The sequence below is a fragment of the Patagioenas fasciata genome, chromosome 5 (genome assembly GCF_037038585.1).
Source record: "Patagioenas fasciata isolate bPatFas1 chromosome 5, bPatFas1.hap1, whole genome shotgun sequence".
Classification (NCBI taxonomy): domain Eukaryota; kingdom Metazoa; phylum Chordata; class Aves; order Columbiformes; family Columbidae; genus Patagioenas; species Patagioenas fasciata.
Window position 1 is genome coordinate 20,163,155 of NC_092524.1, and position 22,817 is coordinate 20,185,971.

The 22,817-nt window shown below is 38.3% G+C and overlaps 1 protein-coding gene across 1 annotated transcript; it reads left to right on the plus strand.

Annotated features, from left to right (window-relative positions):
• The first annotated feature begins 519 nt into the window (after positions 1–519).
• On the plus strand, positions 520–22,442 carry GAL (galanin and GMAP prepropeptide). Its single transcript, XM_065839751.2, has 7 exons — positions 520–730; positions 14,648–14,836; positions 15,039–15,119; positions 15,776–15,830; positions 17,315–17,401; positions 19,677–19,754; positions 22,110–22,442. Exons 3-7 carry the CDS (start codon positions 15,039–15,041, stop codon positions 22,160–22,162), a joined length of 354 nt encoding a protein of 117 aa, XP_065695823.1. The 5' UTR covers positions 520–730; positions 14,648–14,836; the 3' UTR covers positions 22,163–22,442.
• Positions 22,443–22,817: the final 375 nt, after the last annotated feature.

The following is a 22,817-nucleotide window of genomic DNA, read 5'->3' on the forward strand; positions in this document are numbered from 1 at the left end:
CTGGAATGGGATTCAGTCTGTCACTAGGCCTCAGTTTGCAGGGGCAACTCACAAGGTCCTCTCCTAATGTCAGCCATAGGTAAAAGGGATGAGATCCTCGTGATCGCCAGCTTTTATATGAAGCATCATGTGAACGGGCTGGAATACTCAGTCGGTCAGCTTCAGTCACCTCCTGCTTGCATCTCTCGTGGGATGTGCATCATTATCAGCAACCTTGCATTCCATTGCTATGTCTACCAAAACATGTATCTAGCTTTCAGAAAAGTGCAGTTAGTAAGAAGACTTCAGCTGATACGAAAATTCATTAAAACAGAAACTTATTTTTAACAAAACCAGGACACACAATGTGGTAGTTATGTTTCCCCGCTCTCCCCTCTGATGGACCCCACACAGTGACTGTAGTCACTAACCCCATACACATCCCCCCCACTCCATCCCCTACCCCAATCGGGGGACAGGAAACACAAGGCCCTCTGGCAGGCAGGTCAATGAAATGCCTCAGCTGAGAGAAGCTTCTGAACCATTGACCATATATGACTACAGATCAGATCTTGGTCTGTTATAAATGGAGCCTGCCAAAGACCCCACTCTTCTCAGACCAGTGGGTCTACAGTTGGGGACTCTCTCTGCTTAGGACTGGGACCCTACCTAAGCAACTCCTTGAGGTTTAGTGCCCTCACCTTTGATGACTGTGTCTTCTGGATTGTCCTTGAGTGCCCTTGGCTTATTGGTGAGTGATTATATTATCTGGGTACATGTGAGAATCCTCCTTTGTGAGTGAATAATTCCATGCTTTGAATCATCGCTCTGGATCTCTGGGAATTCCCTATGTCCTGTGTGTATTGTCTATGTAGTAATTAGTTCCTAATCAGTATCCTGAACTTGTTGTTATAAGGTTGTCAGAGTGCTAAGTGATTTTGATAAACCATGTTTTTACAGGACTATTTCAGTTAGAATAAATTTTGCTTTGAGTTTGTTATTTGTCTGCTTTGGTTTTCAAGTGCATCCATGACATGCAGACAGAGACATACAGGTAGAATGGAAAGAGATCATCCAGTTAGAGTTTTAAGTGTACCTGCATTATTTATGACACGTTTGCTGAACCTGTTCTCTACAGAAGCCTCCACATAAATCCTCTGCTGTTATATTTCTCATGACGTTATTTTTCTGACCATATAGTTAGAAAGTTTTTCATAATAACTAACCTCAACATTAATTCAGCTCTACCTTCTAGGCACGGATGACAATTGACCACTGTTTCCTAACATTTTTTTATTGTTTGAAAGATTGTCATAATGACTGGAGTTATTTACCATTGATTTAGGTCACTACAGGTGAGCTACTGTCACAGTTTACTGAAGGGCGACAATAAACAGGTACCCAGAAGTCCTAGGCTGGATCCCACAGTAAACCAGAACTGGATTCAGGGATGCAGGGCCTGGAACTACACCTTGGATCATAGGCAGAACTGGCAGGGTCGTCTTCAGATGCAGGCCATGGACAAAGAGGGTGAGACTCTTGTGATTTCCTACTCCTACAGGGTGTATGACTTGTATGGGATGCAATACTTAGCTGGTGAATTTTAGTCACCTGTTCTGTCCACCCCCCCTTGCAAATACGCCCCTCACATGGAACATGCAGAATTTATCAATAACCTTGGCTGCCATAGCAATAAGTCTTAAACTGGGCTGCTTCTGCATACCATTGCTACCATTATCAGCTCCAAAGCAAATGTCCAAAAAGCATGCAGCCAAATTCAGAAAAAGTATAGTTACTTAGGAGAACTTGGCTGAAAGGAAAATTCACTAAAAGAGAAATGGTCTTGTTTCAAACAAAACCAGGACAGCCACATGTTAAAGCTTCCTTAATAGTCAAGGGATAGTTAGCTGAAAGAGTCACTGGAATCTAGAGCACTAGTCAACAAAAGTCACGTAGATACTTAAATTAGCTTAAGTGGAGTCACTCTTGATCATATGGATTGCCTCTCCACTGACTATCATGGGAGCTTGATATCTTACATGTAAGTTCCTAGAGCTAAGCTGAATCCCATCCCATGTGTCTATCTTGCTGCTTCATTGTCAAGCTTTTTCTTGTGAGGTGGGGGGAGTTATTACGTCAACCCCTCATCTGTTTTCTGTAATAGGGAAACTTGGGGGTGGAGGAGCACTGCTAAGGAACTGAAGCGAGTTTAGTGGCAAGTCACCCCCGCCTCCACAGACATGCACAGCAGTCACAGAAAATTTTTTCTCTACATGCCCTGATTTACTTCTGTTTTGTTGGGACTGTTTAGTAATTATTTTTAAATCTAGTATTTCAGCAGACTTTGTGAGCCCCCTCTACACCTTAATAACATTTTATTTGTGGGCTTAGTTTGACAAGAAACTCTTACTGCCACAAAATGAAAATAACCTGGCAACTCTCATTGTTTAAATCCTTCTCTAAATTAAGAGCGTAGGTGCCCTCTGTAGCAATGTGTCGTGATTTTGTTAAAGACAAGACCAGTTCTCTTTTAGTGATTTTTCTTTTAGCTAAGTTCTTTTAGGTGGCTGTACTTCTCTGCATATTTTTTCCTAGGATGCTGTATTCAGTGCTGATAAGAGACCAACGGAATGTTGAAGAAGCTCATGTTTAGATTTATTATTATGGTAGCCAAGAAAGACTGCTAAGTTTTCCCACATTCTGTTGAGAGAGGGGTGTGTTTGAGGAGGGGTGGATGGAACAGGTGACTAGAACTGACCAATGGAAGTATTCCATCCCATAATCATCATACCCCCTATATAAGAGGGTGATCACGGGGGTCAAGCTCTCTTCGACTGTGGCTGGTATCTAGAGAGGACCCTGTCTGTCTGCCTGTGATCCACAGGCCTCAGGCCCTGCATCCCTGCAACCAGTTTCCGGTTTGCTGTAAAGTCCTGCCTGTGACTTCCGGGGGCCTGGCCTGCACCTGCTGGAGCCACGCCAGCTCTGCACACCCAGCTCCACTGCTGCTGGAGTGATGCCAACTCTATATCGGGCATTCAAGATTGGTTTTGTAAATTTTGTATATATAGTCTCTATTTATTAGTAGTATTAGTAAAACCCCTTAAAACTCTCCATCTTGAAGTCTAAGTCTCTCTTCCTTTCCCCTTATCTTTCTTATCATCTTTCCGATCTAAAGGAAAGGGGCGGCGGGAAAATGGGGGGATAACAGGGAGCGTCTGCCACGGTTTATTGCCACCTTGCCTTAAACTTGACACCAGTGAAAAGAGTATGTACTTTACAGTGCAAAAATCTGCATGTAAATTGTTCTTTTGATACTTAATTCATAAACATTTCTTTTTAAGCAATACAACACCATTGCATGGGCACCTTATTTAATCAATCCTGTGCATAACATCATTGCCATTTTTACAGTGCAAAACCATGGAAAAGGTCACATGCAGTACAAACACACTGAATTTTCTCCCACTTATTCGACTGGAAATACCAAAATTACTAACAAAATGTTTTCAAATTAAAAAAAAAAAGAGGGCAATACATCAATACATCCAGCTTTATATGTAAAAAAATATTGATGGAAACTAGGATCTTGAAAGATGATCAGCGCTTCTGTACGCACTGAGAATCAGAAATGTTGTGAGTCTTCAGTATATATCACAATCTCAGTATATATTCTACCAAATATAATAGAAGTTTTGCCTCCATATGAATCACAGATATAAGCAAAGACAACTTTAAAGTAATTTTTAGCTTTGCACAATCTCTTTTGGACCATACGCCTGAACATGTAATGAAATTCTTGTTTTCTATCAGAGTTGAAACTCCACTTTTGAAAGTTGGACCACTAAGAATCAGTATTTTTAGCCTGAGATCCAACAATTCTGGTTTTGGAGATTCTTTTGCTTGTTTTGTCTTTTGAAAGTTTTTTTTGTTGGGGAGAACAACTTCTGCCTCAGAATTACTACTAGTGTATTCTTATCACCAAGGCATCAGGTGAAAAGACTTCCGGAGGAAAAAAGAAGAACGCTTTTCCCCCAATTTATTTTTCCATTGGGAAGATGTGGGAGAACAGTCTTGTCTGTTCAGCTATAACTTTCAGTCTTGCTTGCTAAAGATCAAACATGCTCAAGCCTTTCCACTTCTGGAATACAATGCAGAACACCAAATTTTCCCTAACCTGTTTTCAGATTACACAGTGAGCTTTTAAGACAGAATAGGTTATTTCTTACCAAAACAGAAAAAGAATAATTGGGTGAATTTACATTAGGATTATGAAGGCTGCGTAATATCATCCTGCTAATTCTATTTTGTGTTTTAACAAAATAAAAACCAGTAACAACACAGATACAAAACATTATGTCTAATTTTCTTATACTTAAATGAACTTAATATAAAAATATTTTGAAGAAATCTTTAGTGTAAATGTTGTCCTGTAGCTCCATTTTGCATTACTGTGAATGTACTTCATCTCTCAAATGCCTGCTTAGGAGGCTTTTGGTATAATATTGCAACATACCTGTTAATGAAGCAATTTGCATTAAAAAATAAAAGTCATGAAAGCACTGACCTGTTTTCCTGTGGGTCCTTTATTTAGTACACAAAATTTGATAACTCACTTATTGTAATTTAGAAATAATATTTTAAGTGGATTAACATAGAACAGCCAAGGATGGAAGGGTATGATGGATGCATTCAACCCCGCCTCAGCCAAACCAGCAGCAGGTTGGTGCAGACTCCAAAGGAGATAAAGCCCTGAGCTGCAGTTGGGTCAAGAACTCCTTTTAGGAAACCCACAAGGAATTAGAACATCACACTGAACACCAATAAGTTGTGGGTGCTAGGAATCTCATGCATACCTTTCCCACTGTATGCAAGCTCACTGTAAGCCAACCACTTTATTCCATACATATGACAGCCTGGGTGAGCCCACTTTGAGCTCTCTATGCTAAATAAGCTGGCAGTATGGCAATGATATTCTACTACTGGATGAACCCAATCTAGGTTTCATATCCATCATTTAGCTTAAATAAATGTGTACTAAACTGAATAATCACTTAGAATTATAAGGTTGTGTGATTTTTAGTATACTGTATGTTTCATGTTACTCAGTAAGCTGAATTTGCTGAAATATTAAGCTGTATGTTGTAAAGTTCTAGTCATATTTACCAAACTTGCATCTACTTAATGTAAACAAAAGTGGCTATAGTCTATGAGATAAGGCCTGTTCTGCACTTTGCTGGGAAGAAATAGGGTTCATTCAGACAAAACAACACCTTCAAAGCTATGAACGGCAAATGATATCTACAGTTAAACAAAACAAAGGCTCATCTGAGATCAGCAAAACGAGAAGCAAGAAGACCCCAGACTCAAATATTGCTATTAGACTGAATCATGGTGTCAGGGGAGGGTAAATAGTCTGTAAGGGTATAAAAATAAAACCCAGGGATTTCTATGCTTGGCTGGGACCTCTGTGAAGGCACCCATCTTGAGCCAACCCTGCTGCTTTACTACTCCAGTACATTATTTATTTCTGTGAACACTGATGCCTGAGAGTTTGTTTTGAGAGACCAAGGATCCAGACTTTGGATCTACCTGATGCCAGGCCCCTGGAGGGGAGGTAAGCAGATCGACATGCAGAATAATGAAACTTTGAAATCCTAGTCAAGCAATACAAATAATCGGGTACGCACATATATTCCTTCGGCCATAAATGTATATAATCCTTTACCTATTTTCCCTTACCCTCTATGTCCCATAGGCATGCACCATTGATCAAGTCTGGGGCTAAGTTTGGATCCAACCACACCTGGACTCCTCTCTGAGAAGGAGTGTAGAACCTTATGACTGAATGGGAGGGCGTCCCTATACCCTTTCACATTTCCTGTCCCCATAGAAATCACTCTAAAACAACTCTCACCTGATTCTGCTTGGCATATTTCCTCCATGAAGTAAGTGATAGAGTGAACCTTGCCATTGAACTCTGTTGAGTTGCACTGCAGCAAGCAGGACCCTTAAATCACTCATCTGCGACAAAGGGACCTTGAAAGATCACCTGGTTCAACCAATTATCTAGCACCCAGTCCACTCGAATCTTTAAAACCTCTGTGGTGGGGACTCCACTAAGTCCCTGAGAGACATTGTTTTCACTGTATTTTTTTTTGTTGTTGTTATATCAGCGTGAAACCTCTCCCAGTGCAGCTTATACCCTTTGCCCTTTTTCCTCTTCATGTAGCTCCTTGTTAAGAGAGCACCTCCATCCTCTTTTTAGCTGCCTTTTAGGTACTGAAAATTTGTGCTGAGATCATCCCCCCAAGCCTTCTCCAGGGTGAAGAGACTAAACTTCTTCAGTCTTTCCTCATAGATCAGGTTCTCCAGCCCTTTGATCACCTTTGTGGCCCTCCTTTGGATACTCTCCAGTCTGTCTATCTTTTTTTTAAATTCTGCAGATCAGGACTGAACACAGTATTCCAGGTATGGCCTGACAAGCGTTGACTAAACCGGGATGATCACAACTCTGTTGCTGCTAGTAATGCTCCTGTGGCTACAGTCCAGGATGTGATTTACCTTCCTTACTGCAGTGGTTGACTGCTGACTCACGTTTAACTCTTTGCCCACCAGGATCTCCAGGTCCCTTTCCACAAGGCTGCTCCCCAGCCACACAGATTCTAGCCTGTACTGGGGTCTTTGGTTATATCATAGCGTTCTTGCTAGCCCATTTGTCCAACCTGTCCAGGTCTCTCTGTAAGATGGCTCACCCTTCTGACATGTTCACCTCACGACCCAGTTTGGAGCCAGCACCAAACTTGGTGAAAGTGATTTCTATTCCATCATCTCCACCATTGATGAAGATGTTAAACAGTGTGGGGCCCAGTATAGATCCCTTGGGGACCCCACTTGTGGCAGGCTGCCAGCTTGAGTAGAAAACATTGATCACCAACCTCTGTGTGAGGTTTGTTGGTCAATTTCCTACCTATCTTGCAGACTATCCATCCAATCTATATTGTGACAGTTTGTCAAGGAGGAGACTATGGAGAACACTGTTGAACTCTTTGCTGAAGTCCATGTTTTCCCACATTGACAGAAGATGTTATTTTGTTGTAGAAGCTGATCAGGTTAGACAGGCATGATTTGCCCTTGGTAAATCTGTGTTCACTTTTCCCAGTCATCTGCTTCATTTGGCTTGTAATAGTTCCCAAGAGGACTCATTAGAAAGACTAATGGGCCTGTAGTTTCCTGGTTCCTTTTTAGGGCCCTTTTTGCAGGTGAGCGTCAAATTTGCTCTCTTCTAGTTGTCAGAGACCTACCTTGACCTCCATGACTTTTCAAAGATTATAGGCAGTGGCCTTGCAACAATGTCAGTCAGTTCTCTTAACATGCCGGGGTGGATTCTGTCCAGGCTCATATATTTTATGTGGGTTGAACAATAGATTTTATGTGGGTCTGAGGCAAGAAGCCTCAAATGTGTCCTTCCTCCACGACTAGTCAACATACTTGTTGTCGTGGCTATTTGATCCTATGATTTGGGGTCCACCTACACCAGTGAAGACAGAAACAAAGAAGGTATTGAGAGCCTCTGCCTTGTCAGTGTTATTAGTGACTAGTTTCCCTGATGCATTTAGTAATTGGCCTATGTCTTCTCTGTGCTTCTGCTTACTACTCACATATCTGAAGAACCCTTTCTTGTTCTTGAAATTTTTGGCCAATTTCAGTTCCAGCTGAGCCTTCCTGACTGCATCTCTGCCCTAACAAGGTTCCTGTCATCCCCAATGGGTATTCGGCCACCTTTCCACAGCTGGTATGCTTTTTTTCTTTTTTTGCTTTTAAGCATACCCAAAAGCTCATTCTTAATCCAGGGTAATCTCTTGTACTGCCTTCTTGCTTTCCCTTTGTAGGGGATGGACTGTTCTTCTGCTCCCAGGAGACTGTTCTGAAATATATAACTCCCAGCACTTGTCTGCCTTTTCTAGATAGGTGGATACCACCTCTCCACAACAGGTTGTATTCATCAAAGAATGTCTTGTGATCATAGAAACCAAAGCCCTGGTGTTGAAGCCAGGTATTGATCTGCCTGCATTCCTGCCTCTGACTGTCAGGACACTTCTGCCCCAGGGCTCTAAAGTTTTGATTAATCTTGTCCAGGTTTTGCTTTACACAGAAAAGAAGTAGGGAAGATTAGTCTGTGCTTTTAACCAGTTGTGGCAGTTTCTCTGTGACATTCTGTGTCTTGGTTCATGGCAAACTTCCTTTCACTGTACAGAAGGCTGGTAGATGGGTACCTTTGTGCCTCTCAGCAGAGTCACCCACTACTAGCACTTGCTGTTTCCTTTTGCTGCTTTTAGTGTGTGCTGCTGGTGCCATTTCTCCCTGTGAATCTTTCTCATTGGCTTTGTCTACTGCCAAGGCTTCAGAGCTGTTGCTGGCTGGTACCTAGAAGGAAGGAGAGTGAAGTGATAGCCTGTTCCCACAGGTCACCAAAGGCGTGTGCCTTACTCTCCAAGGTGCTGTCTGTTCACTGTTGAAACTCTTTGTTTGGTAGTTCTTAGGACTCCATGCCACAAGATGCTAATATTTCTTCTTACAAAGTAATAATCTATTTCTTGTTCACTATCCATAGTACAGCATAGCCTGTTAACTTCCTCCTGCAGCTCCTCTACCTACTCCCTGAGTGATTTCACCAGAGCACAGCTTGCACTTCCACCATTGTCTAACAGTGGAGGGAATGTTCAGCCTTTCACCTGGATAGCTGCTTCCCTCATAGGAAGCACTGTCTGGGTGGCTCCCTCCAATAATTCCAGGCTAGCCTGGCCAGGTAGTTGATTCCTGTCTATTGTAGCAAACAGCCCTTGCCTAGTTTTGACCACCATGCTTCTGACAACTTCAAAGCACTGCCTAATAAGTCCTTCTGATTCCCTGGAATCCTCAATCTGCTGGGTAGGCTTGCACAGCCACCATCAGGGCTGCAGCCTGAGTTTGTAGGTGAGCAGAGCAGACAGCAGCTGAACAACTGGCAGAGTACGCAGCCATTCCTGCTGCCACACTGTAATCTAATGTTTGGATTAATACATTTTAGTCCCCATTCTAAAATACAGTTTCAGAAAATGTGTGGTAATTGTTTACATTTTGCAGACTTCATTAATCCAGCGATGTTGAAATAAATTCCCATGCAAAAAATTACAATATTTGCAGAATGTTGGTTTCATCCTGATTTAAACACAAAGCTATAAGTTAATAGTAGGAACGTTTCGCATCATGTCTCATAAGCACATTTTAAGAGCCTTCAAAGCCACTACAGAAATTCTAAATGAGATAAGATGGTCTTGTTTTCAAGTAAGGAACTAATATTTTTAAGTCAGGAAGGATTTTTTAAAGTGACGGTTCAGTTTGCTTAACGTTAAAATGCACAAACTATACAAAGATTATTTTATGTGATGTAAAAAAGGATATCGTGGTATTATGCATCTGTATAGAGCTATTCACATGTAATTAATCGTGTGTAATTAAAATGAGAAACAATATAACAGGCATATGATTTCACACTGAGCAGGAGATTGACACAAAATACTTCAGATTCGTGTTGTCTCTAAATAAGAAAATATTCTCAACTTTTGGTGCCCTTAGAACTTGCTCACTGTGAGACAGGCAGCTATATCATCAGCTGCTCCTCACATCTTTTCTTATGAGAGAGTAGGCAGTAATTCCTTCTGAGATCTTGCAGGAAAAGAAGTAGCTCCCTCGTGTTTGGTAGGTGTGAGCTTCCACTGAATTTACTGTTCAAAAGAGAAGGAAGTCATAATAATTCACAACTTGGGAAAAGAGCCTTTGTATCTACAAGTTCTGAATCTGGTCTCTGAGTCAGAGTTTCCCTGCTATTGCAAGACTTGGCCAGAGTTGCTGCCTCCCAAAAAGCTGAGTTCTAACATTAGCACAAGCTGAGAGCCAAGCTCTGTTGCCTTTAACAGAGCTGAGATATTGTATTTGCTTCTGAGAAAGGCAGTTGCTCTGAAGCCATCCTCCTCCTTGGCCTATGAAGAAAATTGCTGCAGCAGTGGGTCTCCTGGAAATTCAATGAGGCTTCTGGATAGAGCAACTTTGCCCAATTAGAAGTAGTCTGGGGATGCATAAGACTAGAAATGGCAGTAGGGTGGGCAATCTGTATTGATTCACTACTATCAGAACTGGAAACCCTTGCAAATGGTATTTCTTATAATATTTCAAATTCTTGGTGCTTTTCTCAGGTAAAACCTCATCAAGAGAGCCTCTGGTTTAGTGTGACTTCTTTAGCATATGAAGCTTAGGTGATTGTGCTGGCTAGCAACCTGTCCTTGATAGATTTGAACCTACTAGTTAATTTTAACCAAATGGGACAGATACTTTATACTCCTGAAAGTTTTATGAAACAGGAACTAAGACTGAATTATTTTTATCATTTCTCACAAAATTATTGATGTGTACATTAATTAACTTTCAAAATTTTTCTCTGAAGTTTTTATTCTGTTGTTCCTCATTTTTAAGAGATATAAGATGATCTCATGTGGTAGTCACAATTTTGTTGCAATGTTGTGTGAATAATAGCCCTGGTAGCATGCAGATGTAATAAGAGGAAATTATTAGTTGATACCAGTGTAATTCAGAACAGAAACTAGCCCAACATTCAGAAGGTATCTATATAATACTTAGTTCTATTTGACACTGAGCTGCAGGTGGTAAAACAGGCAAAAGATTCACTCAGTGAAAATTGCCTACATTTTACAGGAATTACAAAACGGGAAAACAACAATAGCAAAGGCTTTGGAAGGATAAAGAAAATTACCCCTCTCTTCTTTTTTTTTTTTTCTTTTTAAAATTTTACTTATATTCTCTATTCTGCATCCACTAAAGAAGAAACAAGTTTCCATCTGTACATGTGAGGGAAAATATAATCAAGAGGTTTCTCAAAGACTTAAAGAGCAAACTACTTTCAAGATTATAGTTGCATATTGAAGTTCTATGTCATCTTCAGATAAATGCAAACAGCATCATCTTCAACTTATCTCTATTTAGGTTAATAATGAAGAGCTGAGATGCAAATACTAAAGGGTGGGGTAATGCTGTTGAACAGAAAGAAAAACTCAAAATAATTTTTTAGCTCTGCAACAGTGTCCTCATTTAGCACTAAAATAACAGTGTCTTTAGATCAGCAAGGCAATTGACAGCCTTGTTGGCAACTGGAAATCCTCATTGCTTCTGAATACTCAGATCTCTCAGTGTCTATACTCTATTGGAAAGAAATTTGTGCCTTTCCCACTCAGAGTTGAATTTAGCCACAGAAAGCCTTGAGTTTGTGATCTCCATGCTCAGTTATGGTAAATCTCTGTATTCAGGGTTAAAAAAGTGATCTCAAAACTCTAATATTGTTTCCAATGCACAAAATACAGTAACACAAGTTATTAGTGTCACTACATGTTAGTGGTCCCCTGATAAACATTGAATAAAATATATATATTAAAATACAGACATCTTCAAATTTATACAAAGAATAATTTCTGGTTAGCTGGATGACAACACTCCCTTAATAAAGCAATTACTTTCAGTAATGTCAATGTTTCACTGGAATTACTCCAGCGTATGTGAGACAAATTTTTCTGATAACTTATCTCCCAAGGGTAAAATTCATTGCCATTGTTCATATAATATTAGAGATTTTGTGTACATACTTGAGGATGGTCTTAAACAATATGTTCACACTTGAAGTTACCAGGAAAGTAGGAAAAAACCTCCCCTGTCTTTCATGCAGAGGGACATCACTCTGTGAATGCAGTGGGTTTAAATATTTGATTTTAATATTAACTGATGACTTGATGAAACCAAACCTGGCTATACAACTTTAACACACAAGTAGCAGACACACATTTTCCTGCTTCATTCATTGTCTCCCAGCAAGCTTGACAGTGAGGAGAACCACTGCAGCTCCAGACCCTTCTAAAATATACTGCAAAATCCACTTTTATTCAGTGTTCTTCCTGAATATTAAACAAAGTAGCTATTCTTGATGGTTTATGGTTTTTGTTAATTAAAAATAAAATAGGTCATCCTATCTCATCAGTTGTATATACGTGAAATGTTTACCATCAAACACAGTGGAATTCTTAGGATTTAATAGTTGTTTTTGAAATTAAATCTCCAGTAACAAAAATGCAATTATTTTCTTCCCAAGCAAAAGTTTCAATGCTCTCATTTGCTTAATCCATATTATAATTTCCTTAAAAAATGGGAACTTTTTACTCTGGCTGAAAATAATATTCTCCCCTGTGTTTTCATTTAATTACGAAATGCAGTTACAATTATAGAACAGAATACATGTTTTTGTGTGAGACAGACCGTGCTACTCCTGTTTCTCAAGTATCTATTTAGAGACAGTTTTGTTATTAATGCTTATTGTTCTATTGATCTGAGTAAATTTTACATGAGTTTCATTGTGACTTTGTCCAATGGTGAACATCTGGTGAGGACTAGGCATAACCTAATGGCTACTGCAAGTTGCATTAAGCCTTCACAATCAACAAAAAAAAAAAAAAACAAACAAAACAAAACCAAACCAAACCAAACCAAACCAAAACAAAACAAAACAAAACAGTGGAGGACTTAGTATGTTGGAGGGTCACCTCAATAAGAAAATAAATCATTTAGTCATAGATATGGCCATTTTTAAAGCTAAACTAGAAAAGACAGGCTTCAGCCTAATGTTAATTCTTCTGTCCGAACAGTGAGATTCAAAAATCCTACAGAATAAAAAAAAAAAGAAAAAGACTAACAGCATTCTTGACAAGGAAAGTAGAGGAAATGACAACATCAGTTGTAGGAATGAGTGATAAATTTTTTTAATTGACACTAACCTAAAGACAGATTTAGACAAAAAACATCATGGGCAAGTGCCTTTGAGTGTACAAAGAGCCTTTCTTTTGCATCTGACTCTAATGGAGATGAAGAGATCATTTTACTCTGTAATTTGACAAGAAGATGCAAGTATTATGATGAAAAATTGGAATAAAAATTACAGGTTAAAATATATTGTTTCAAATAGTTTTTCCGGGAACCTGAAGAACAAACTGTAGTCAAAGAGAACAGAATTAATATATTTTTGTAGTATTGCTTGAATGCAAATTTTGACATCTTTCCATATAACTTCTGTGGTTTTACTCAAATAACATCAAGAAAACATTTTGTGTCATGGAGAAGTTTCTTCAAGTTTCAAAAATTACTTTTGGGGAGTTAAAAGTTGAAAGCTAGTGAACGCCAGCCAAAAGGAAAGCAACACTTTGCAAAAATAATATTACTATTTTCCAGATCTATCTAATCTGAACTGTGGGGATCATGCAATGGCTGACAGAATATCAGCAAACGATAAAAAGCATCAAATGAAATCTGTAAAGTTTCCCATTTCTGTGCATTATCATTTAAGAATTGTACAAAACAAACTTTATTTCAGCAGTATTAGATCAGGATCCAATGACCTGGCTAGACTATTAAAACCCTACTGCTCTTGATAAAAGAGTGTAGGAAACAGAACTTCTGTTTCTAGCCTGGATTATGAACATTAGGTTATATTAAATTTTAAAAATTGTTGGCTTTTAAACTTGTGAATGTAAGATATATTCCATTTTTCAATAATTCGCTCAGCTTCACACTCAAGTTCACACACACTCTGTGTAAAAATTGGCAGAGAATTTAAGCAACTTTAGAAAAATGAGCTGCAAGTATATTCTACGCAACATCTGCAATGCTCTTCCTACTGAAAGATTAATTTGAGAGGCTTGCAGTGAATAAACTCATCTGTTGCATAGAAAATGCAATTTGGCAGAGGAAAAAAAGGGAACTAACATTGGAATCTCTGCCTTGTAATTCAATTTTGCACATCCCGATGCCAGCTGTAACCACAACTAAGATAATCAAACTGGTGAAACCCTACTGTTTGTAAATAGACAGGCTGGGGCTAATCTAATCACTAGGGAGAGCTACATCCCTAGCCATTCACATACCAATTTTTTCAAAAAAAAACCCAAAAACCAAAAAAACAACAACCAAAAAAAACCAACAACAAAAAAAACCACACCAAAAACTGAGAAAGTACAATAACAGTAGTTTTGACTCAGTTCCTTTTGCTCTGATATTAGAGGTATGAGTTGAACGGATTTTAAGGGACTGCAAGTAACCTGAATAACAGGGAGTTCCAGGGGTCACAAGCAGAGCAGGGGGTATGTGGAAGTCCTCAGTATTCCCAAACACTGTGAATCTTGTTAGGCAGCATCATACACTGACATTTGTACTTAGCTCTACTTCCATACCCGAGTCTCTGAAAAGTGATTTGTATTCACTTTACGCCTTTTTACTGCTCACCACCAACCCAAGCCCTTGTGAAGCTGCAGCAGGTGACAGGCGCAGGCCAGGTTGCCCAGACCAGAGCTCTTCCTGCTCACCAGCCTGCCCAAGGCCACCGTAATCAGAGGTAATTGCCCGCGCTGTTATTTCCTTGCAGCTTAAGTCGTGCTTCCAAATACCTCTAATTGAATTGCAATCATTTTTGTCCTGCCTAATGCAGTGGTTTGGCGAGGGGAAAATGACCCAAGAGAGGCGGAGAAGTGGGTTGGGCGTCTCTCAGCATTCCCTCTCCTCCCCTCCCTCCCTCCCGAAGGGCTCCCTTCCTGAGCGGTCGTACTGCAGCCCATAAAGAGCGGAGGGAGTGGGCGTGTAGATCTGCACTCGCGCACCGTGGCCATGCAGTGAGTGCCCACCGGCAAGACCGTAGCCGTGGGACAAGTTGCCGCGCTGCCAGCACCAGGTGAAACGCTGCAAGGGAGAGGCCATCGCGCCCCAGCTCAAGGTACTCACCTCCCCGCTTCTCAGTCTCTCTCCCAGTGGGAATTTGGTTGCCAGATCGGTAGCCACAGGCTCCCTGTCCCACGGGAAGAAGGTTCACCCCCTCTTCCCACTGGCGACGGGGATGCTCAAGTGCCCTGGGGGATCCATAACTGGAAGGCAAAGTGATAACTCAGAGCATTTACCCTAGTACGGTTTCTTTCCAGATGCAGAGGTTCATTAGTTTCCTGTTTCTGTCTTTAATCCTTTGTGCCACCCTGTCAGAAACATTTGGACTGGTTTTCTCAGTAAGTATTAACTTCACTGTTGGAGGACCTACCCATTGAGCAGTATCCATGTCTCAGCTGGCAAGTAACAGTAAACCTTGTAGTGTTATACACTGTATCTAGATATAGGGGTTGGACAAGATGCAGCACTCAAGAACATTCTGGGCAGTAAACAGGTTTTTAGCTAAGAATTTGGGCCCTTGTAACAAATAATATGACCAAAGGGAAAAAGGAGTGTCTACTTCATAGACTAAAATTGAATGGATGTCCTATCTGACTCTGAAAAGGTGGTGCACATATGGATTTTTTTAAATAAAAAGGCTGTCATGTAAACAATTAAAGAAAACACTGATGTTTGTTAAGGTGATTATCAGGTGGTAATATAAACTTGGAGTAGAGAGTCAAAATTTCTGCCTCCAAGGTGTGGTTTGCAGTTTCACTTTCATGGTGTGAAATCTTCACACTACATAGATGTCAACAGCAAAACTATAGACATAAATGGGGAGGGGTCAAGAGTTCACCATTAATATTTGCTTCAATATTAATTGCTTTTATGTTTTACAATCTTTCTTGATTTCAAACCTTCAGAAGACATTTTCTGCTAAGAGAATGTCCATTTGGTTGCTATCTGCATAGTGTACTTCATGCAATAACATACTTGCATTTTTTTCTTAAAGGCAAAAGAAAAAAAGGGCTGGACTTTGAATAGTGCTGGTTACCTGCTTGGGCCATGTAAGTCAAGCGCTTTTTTTTTTTTCCCCCATTATTTCGAAATGCAGAAGTTTTATTATTGTAAACCAGTTTGCTGCAGTGTGCTACTCACTTTACCAATTAATACAGTAATTTTGTCTAAACCTGAAAGACTGAATAAACTCATCTGAGAGAATACTTGTTTAGATATTTTTTCATGCCTATTATAGAACTGTGTTGTCTTAAACAATAACTGTTCTTTTCTAAAGCAGAATTGTGCTCTGAGGCTTAATATCCAAAAATTCATCTAGTCACTCTCTGTGCTTCTGAACCTTAATTTTCATTTGAGAAATACTTCCCCCTTTCTCTGCCCCCCCTCCTCTTTTCCCCAACCCCCTTGAATAGTTACAAAATCTTATAACCTCTTAAATATCAAGGGAAGAATGACAAAATGTGACATTTTGGCACTTCTCAATGTATTTCAGAGTTCACCTTTAAATCTATTTGAAAATGGCTACACTACCTGGCTTTATCATATTACTTTTTTTTTTTAATTAAAGCAAAACAAATTAAAACAATAACATGTGAATTCATGACTGTAAATATTAACAGTTCACTACATGAAAAATATTTAATGTACAAGGTGTTTAAAATACAGGAACACATTGGTTTACATAGGTGGAGAATCACAAATGCAGATTATAAGAAAACTGAAATGCAGTGGTAAGCTGTCTCAAATATCTGTCCTTCTACCATTATTTCTTGTTAATGTAATGACACTCATTACCATTTTAGTCTCAGTAATACATGACAAATAATACAGATATTTACTATGCCTCTCTTAATCCTTTTTAACTAACCTTAAGGGTACCTAAAAAAGAGATTAATGCATTTTAAACATATTAACTGGTTCTGTAAATGTCTGGAAGTATATTTGCCCTGAAGCAGATCTAACCCGATTGGCAAAGATACTGTGGGGAAATGTACTTGTCAAAGTGCCATTTATCTAAGACTAGATAAGAGGAATCATCCTTTGTTGCCTGTGGTATTGATTCCTGATAAAGGAAATGCCCATTGCAAGGAGGACAGAAGTAACACCAGGGGCATGTGAGATAGTTTTTAAAGATCAGTCGTGTAAACTATCGGGGGCGGGAGGTGGGGGAGGAGGATGGGGAGTGGTGGTGCTGGGTTGGTTGTTTTGTTTTTTTTAAGCGGAATCACAGGCAACGTTTTAGAAAAACAGAGGAAAGGGTAGCAAAAATAATTTCCTAAATTTTCTTTACAACTTCCTCTCTGCATTCAGTTGTAACTTCAGCAAGTATGTAGTACAGGACTGCGTTTGTAAACTACATAAAGTGTAAGCACAAATTCAGAAGAAAGGTTATTTTATTTAATGACACATTAATTGCTTCTTGGTAATTTTGTACAGTGCATATTATTTTCTTTGAAGTCCATGAAAAGAAAGCAATATAGCAAAGCTGGTTGTTAAGTTGATTAACTTTTCTGATTTTTAATTCATTTATTAGATGCAGTAGATAACCATAGATCTTTTAATGACAAACATCGTTTCACTGGTAAACGTGAAATACAGTCTGATGAGCATATTAAATCAGGTGAGTAAATTTTGAAAGCAAATATTGTGGAGTTGTTTTTAATGTTTAGTAATTTATTTAATGTTATTGAGTTAACTAACTACCTAGATACAGGACTATTCCTGCCCTTTAACAAGAATCCTAATAAACATATGAAGGGAAGAAAAATGAAATCCAGCCATTCAGTGTGCTCTTTGTACATTGGCATAGTTTAAAGTATCTTGGTGCCCAGGGAAAGGTACAATAGTTATGTTGCTTTTAAAGTATAATAGACGATATTACTCTGAATAAACCTATTTTTTCTTTTCATATATTCAAATAAGTATTTCAAATGTCACCTTATGCACTCTAGAGTTAACTTTTTTCAGCAAAGAAGTGAGCCCATACACAAAACTTTCAGTAGGGAAAGCTATACTTTTTTTCTCTCTCTCTTTTTTTTTTTTTTTTAATTCTGTTATTCCAGAGCTGAAACCAGACCTCAGAACTGTATGGCACTGTTTATGTTATAAGAGTCTTCACTATTAAACAAACAAACAAACCACAATAAACCCCAAACCCCACCATGTTAAGTCTTATCTATATTTAACTCTTTCCTGTATTTAGCAAGATGGATCACCTTCATTAAAAGATTGCGAATCTGGTCAAAACTGGTCAAGTCAACATACTGTTTTGAGGTTGCATGGCAATGAAAAGGATGCAACCTTGTTCTGTGTTTGTCATCCAAAGCTGGGCCTCTACAATTTATGTCTAGACCGTCTTTACGTGGAGAAGCTGGTGCTTTTAGGATTTATTTTGAACACTGACTTCTGGATAAGATTAGAAACGTCTCCAAAAACATGTTTGTTTCTTCTGAGGAGAAACTAAATCTGCTGCAGACATATGAAGTGAGCTGGGATGAACATCACCTTTGGACTGTCAAAGTGTGATTTGTTCTTCACTGCAACCAAAGCAAGCAGTGCCTACTTAAGTACTCATCGCTAAAGGGCAAAGATTCCCAGACAGCTCTCACAGGTTTTTTTTGAGTCTAGCCAACACAATGCAAATTTAGCTAACACTTAGCTAAGTTTATAAATAAAGTGTGTTTGGTTGCAATTTCATAGATGTAATTACTTTGTAAACAGAAGAGTAACACTAGTTGTTACATTCTCAGAATGACTGCCAGTTTAGTTCTGATACATAGTTATGTATTGGGGTTTTGTGCAAGTCCTGCGTGTGTTGCTTTGTCGTTTGTGGGTTTTGGTTTTCTGTTGGTTTGTTTAGTGCCATCTAACAATGCAGCTCACACTGCAACATGTCATCATTTGTGGATACACTACCACCTTCTTTATAGAAATATGATATTTTAGGGTTACAGAACTCCTTTGCTGCATGCTGCTACAGCTCCACAACTACAAGTAAACCCGACCAAACTTGTCTGGATGGGATCTGCAGATTACGTAACTTCCTCTGTTAGGAACCTCATTTTAAATGCTCTTCTCTTACAAAAAATTTTCTTTGAAGTTGAATGCTATTATAGAGCTCCTGTCCAAAGGAGATTTCAATATAGTAAACAGATAAGGTAGTCAGAATTCTTATTTTAATTAAAAATAAAAGTATTTCAGAAATCATTTTTAATTAAAATAAGATTTCTTAAATACTTTCATTTTTAATTAAAATAAGAAAGTTTTTTTTTTTTTTTAGGTAAATTCTGCTGATTATTTACAAAAGTATCTTAAAATGGCAATATACATACACCTCATTGCTGTAAAAGAATTCATGCAAAGGACTAGTCACTCTCCCTGAAGGACCACTGCAAAATTCACAAGCTCTCCTTATAACCTTGGAGAAATTGTAAGCTGTATTAGTTATATAACACTAGGTGGGGGAGGGGGGCAGGGGTGGGGAGTGGCGGGAGGGGGGGGATCTATGAGCATAGTTGGGAAAATCTGAAAAAATTGTTTGCTGGTTTTACCCTTCCCTTCAATCTCAGGCTTGTGGACATAAAGGAGGGAGTTTAGAACAGAGGATAACACTCCTCTGCAACATAAGGCCTTAAAGACCACGACCATTAAGATGTTAAAACAGTTTTTCTGCAGCAGTAGCATACAAAGCTGGACAATTGATTCTGAGAACTGCAGTGACCTACCTTAAAGCAGATTTGCTCTTCCATGAAATGACGTTTGCTATTAAGAATTTTAAGGAGAAAGAAATTTCAGACAGCTTTTTTATCAGAGTGCTCATAAACCTAGCCACAAAGTCACATAAAATAGATCTTTATACTATATTAATGTTAAGTAACAACCAGCTTGTTTTACAGGGAATCTTGGAAGACCAGTGGCTGATGAAAACATCATGCGCACAGTAATTGAGTTTTTGACGTACTTACATCTTAAAGGTTAGTTAATAGCTTTTTAATCTTTCACATTTTCTGGTGTGAAATTTACTGAGAAGACAGGACTGTCCTTGAATGTACAAGTCTCCTACAGATTTGAGTGTGCAAGGCTTTGAACAGTGTGTCTTGTTTGGCAGAGGAACTGTCAATTCCACTTTACTGCACTTAGGAATAGGCCCGATTTAGAGAGGGTAAGTAGTGTCCTGCCAAACTGCAGATTAATGAATATCCAACATAACAGGGTTCTAATACCATTTGATTACTCTGGGCACTGTGAAAATAATAATAGTTACTACTAAAATTGTATGGACCCAGCTTTTAGAAGAGTTGAAAACTATGTACATGGGAGTTAAGATAAAACAATTCAATAACATATTGAAGTATTACCAAGAACAGTTTGTTGAAATTCTGAGACACTTGTCAGTGGCAAAAGAAATAAATCTCCTTTTCTGCATGTGTTCTACAATCAAGTCACATCATGTGGTTGCAAAAACACTAAGCTGAATGTTGACAATCAGCTCAAAATGCTGCTAGTAAAATCTCTGTGGAGTTTTAAAATTGTGAAAAGAATTATAAAACTGAGCTTACATCTGATTCTATAAGAATAGTAACTTCATTATGGCATTAGGTAAAGAAACCTGACCACATCTGAGTTTTCATTAGTTTTGCTTTGTTTAAAAAAAAAAACAAAAACAAAAAGCAAAGCAACAAACCCACACAAAAAGAACCTCACACATAATTCTGAGCTTTTAAAAACCTTCGGCCATTCTAAAACTGTCTACAAAATGTTCAAAACCATAATATATACATGTGAAGAAACAACAGGAAGGAAGAAATTATTTTAGTGCACATGTTTGAGGAATTCTCTGTCTCAGGAAGCAGACATTTCAAGAAATATGTAACTTGTATATTCTTACCTTTGTATATAAATAAGAAATATTGTGGCAAGTATATGCTGTGGACTAGTAACAAAGAACTGTGTGCTATATTTGTATTTTAATTTCATTATTAAAAGACACTTTCAAGAGATCTGCTCATTTTCTGTGTATTTAGGAAACAAAATTCTAGACCTCTTTGGCAACATTTTCTAAATTATTTTCATCCACCCAAGTGAAATAATTCTCACTACTGAACATATCAACCCAGTGTTTATTGAATTAACTGTGTTTGAAACAAAAACTCTTTATGGTTAGTACTAACAGCCCGCGATAATTCAAATATGTATTTAAAGTAGATTATTAGCATGTATACTTACTGCGGACAAAGTAGTAGCTTGTTTGTTTTGTGACTAGAGAAAGGAGCTCTGAACACTCCTTTACCCTGCTGTGTGAGCCTAGGAAGCAAAATCAATAACTGGACACAGAGAAAGGGTGTGAAATATGTCGAGCTGAAGCATGCACTCTTGGATGAGTAGGCTAAGAGCTGCTAAATTGGGCAAGAAAATAAAATTTGTGTCAAAGAAATACAAATCACTACTTCCCTGGGGCAAATGAGCAAAAAAGGCTGAATTGTAACTCTAAGTAGCAATTCCTTGTATAGGATAGTGATGGTAATCAACAGGTTTTATTCAGAAAATTTGGTATTATTATCTGTCCTAATAAAAAAAGGAATCTCCAGATCATATAAAATAGCTTTTCCCTGAGAAGGTTCTTGTATTCCCATGTTTTGAAAGACACAGGGTGTCACCATATTATCCCTTAAAAATATTTATTGACAAGAATTAGCACAAACTCTTACACAAAATCAGAACTGTAGATATAAGAGGTGAAAAACATACTTTATTATGGTAGAGACACTTCAATGTTTTAACTCAAATGAAACTTTAATACATTAAATATATTGGTTTAAATGTATTCCTTTGTGGGGAGAGGGAATGTTCCCAGTCATGGGATTCAAATTCAGGGTATTGGTTATTCAGATTAGACATACGTTTCAATCTGCAAGATAAAGTTAATATTTTAACTACCAATAAGTATCTTGGAAATAACTAAAATTGGCCTTCAGCTCTTTCTGCTGAAAATTCCTCCCTCCAGCTTTAAAGGCTTCCTGTATACAGTGGGCTGTAGGATGAGGGCTGTAATTAGATTATACTGAAACTTTTGAGGTACTGGGATCCAGCGATATCAATTGACATTATAAAAATTATACCAGGGTATACCAGAGAGACAGTAACATTCAAAAGAAAAAAAACCCAGTAGTTTATACATTAAAATATGAAGAGTTCAAGGATTTGCCTCTTGTAGTTGAGAGAAGGAAAAAAATATACATATAGATACACTAATGAAATTGTATTTCATTCTCATATATGTGTTAATTCACCATTGTTGTTGTTTGTTTTTGTTTTTTTTTTTCCCTCAGAGGTAGGAGCACTTGACAAACTACCTTCACCAGAGGAAACAAATCAGTTTTGAGGAAGAATGCATTTTTATGTTTCTGTAGTGTAGATTTAGATTCAATTCAAAACAGAAGAACCAGATGAGCTGAATATAAGAAGTATTGTTTGCATTAATCTGAGAAATGGTAAACAGCATTGGGCCCTCTGTTTTTTGTTTGTTTGGGGTTTTTTTGTTTGTGTCGCCCCCCCCCCCCCCTTTTTTTTTCCACTCCTTTCCTGTGATGTTGTGGTGTAAAGTTTTGCCTTGGTAAAATTTTTCTGTAGGTAAATGGTAAAATAAAAATAAGGAGCAACTACATTGTTTCAATTTAAAATTAATTACATGTCAGCACACAATACACCATATACAGAGCCCAGATTAAACTGCAAGATTACACTGCATCTATACTCTGCAAAATTACAGTAAAATAAAACAAATGCTCTGTATTGAGTACTTTAGCTATCTGAGAAAGAGCAGTGATTTCAAACTGCTGCCATAGAGAGTCTTTTTAGTTCACAGATCTGTCCATACTTCTATACTTCATGGAAGCTTTCCTGTTCATATTTTCATAGATATGAAATAAGCTCATCTTCATTTGAAATTTCATATTATTCACCTGTAATACACCAGCCCATTGAGCAAAGCATATCTTCACACAATACAAATTTAACTGTTCTACACAGGTAATAGG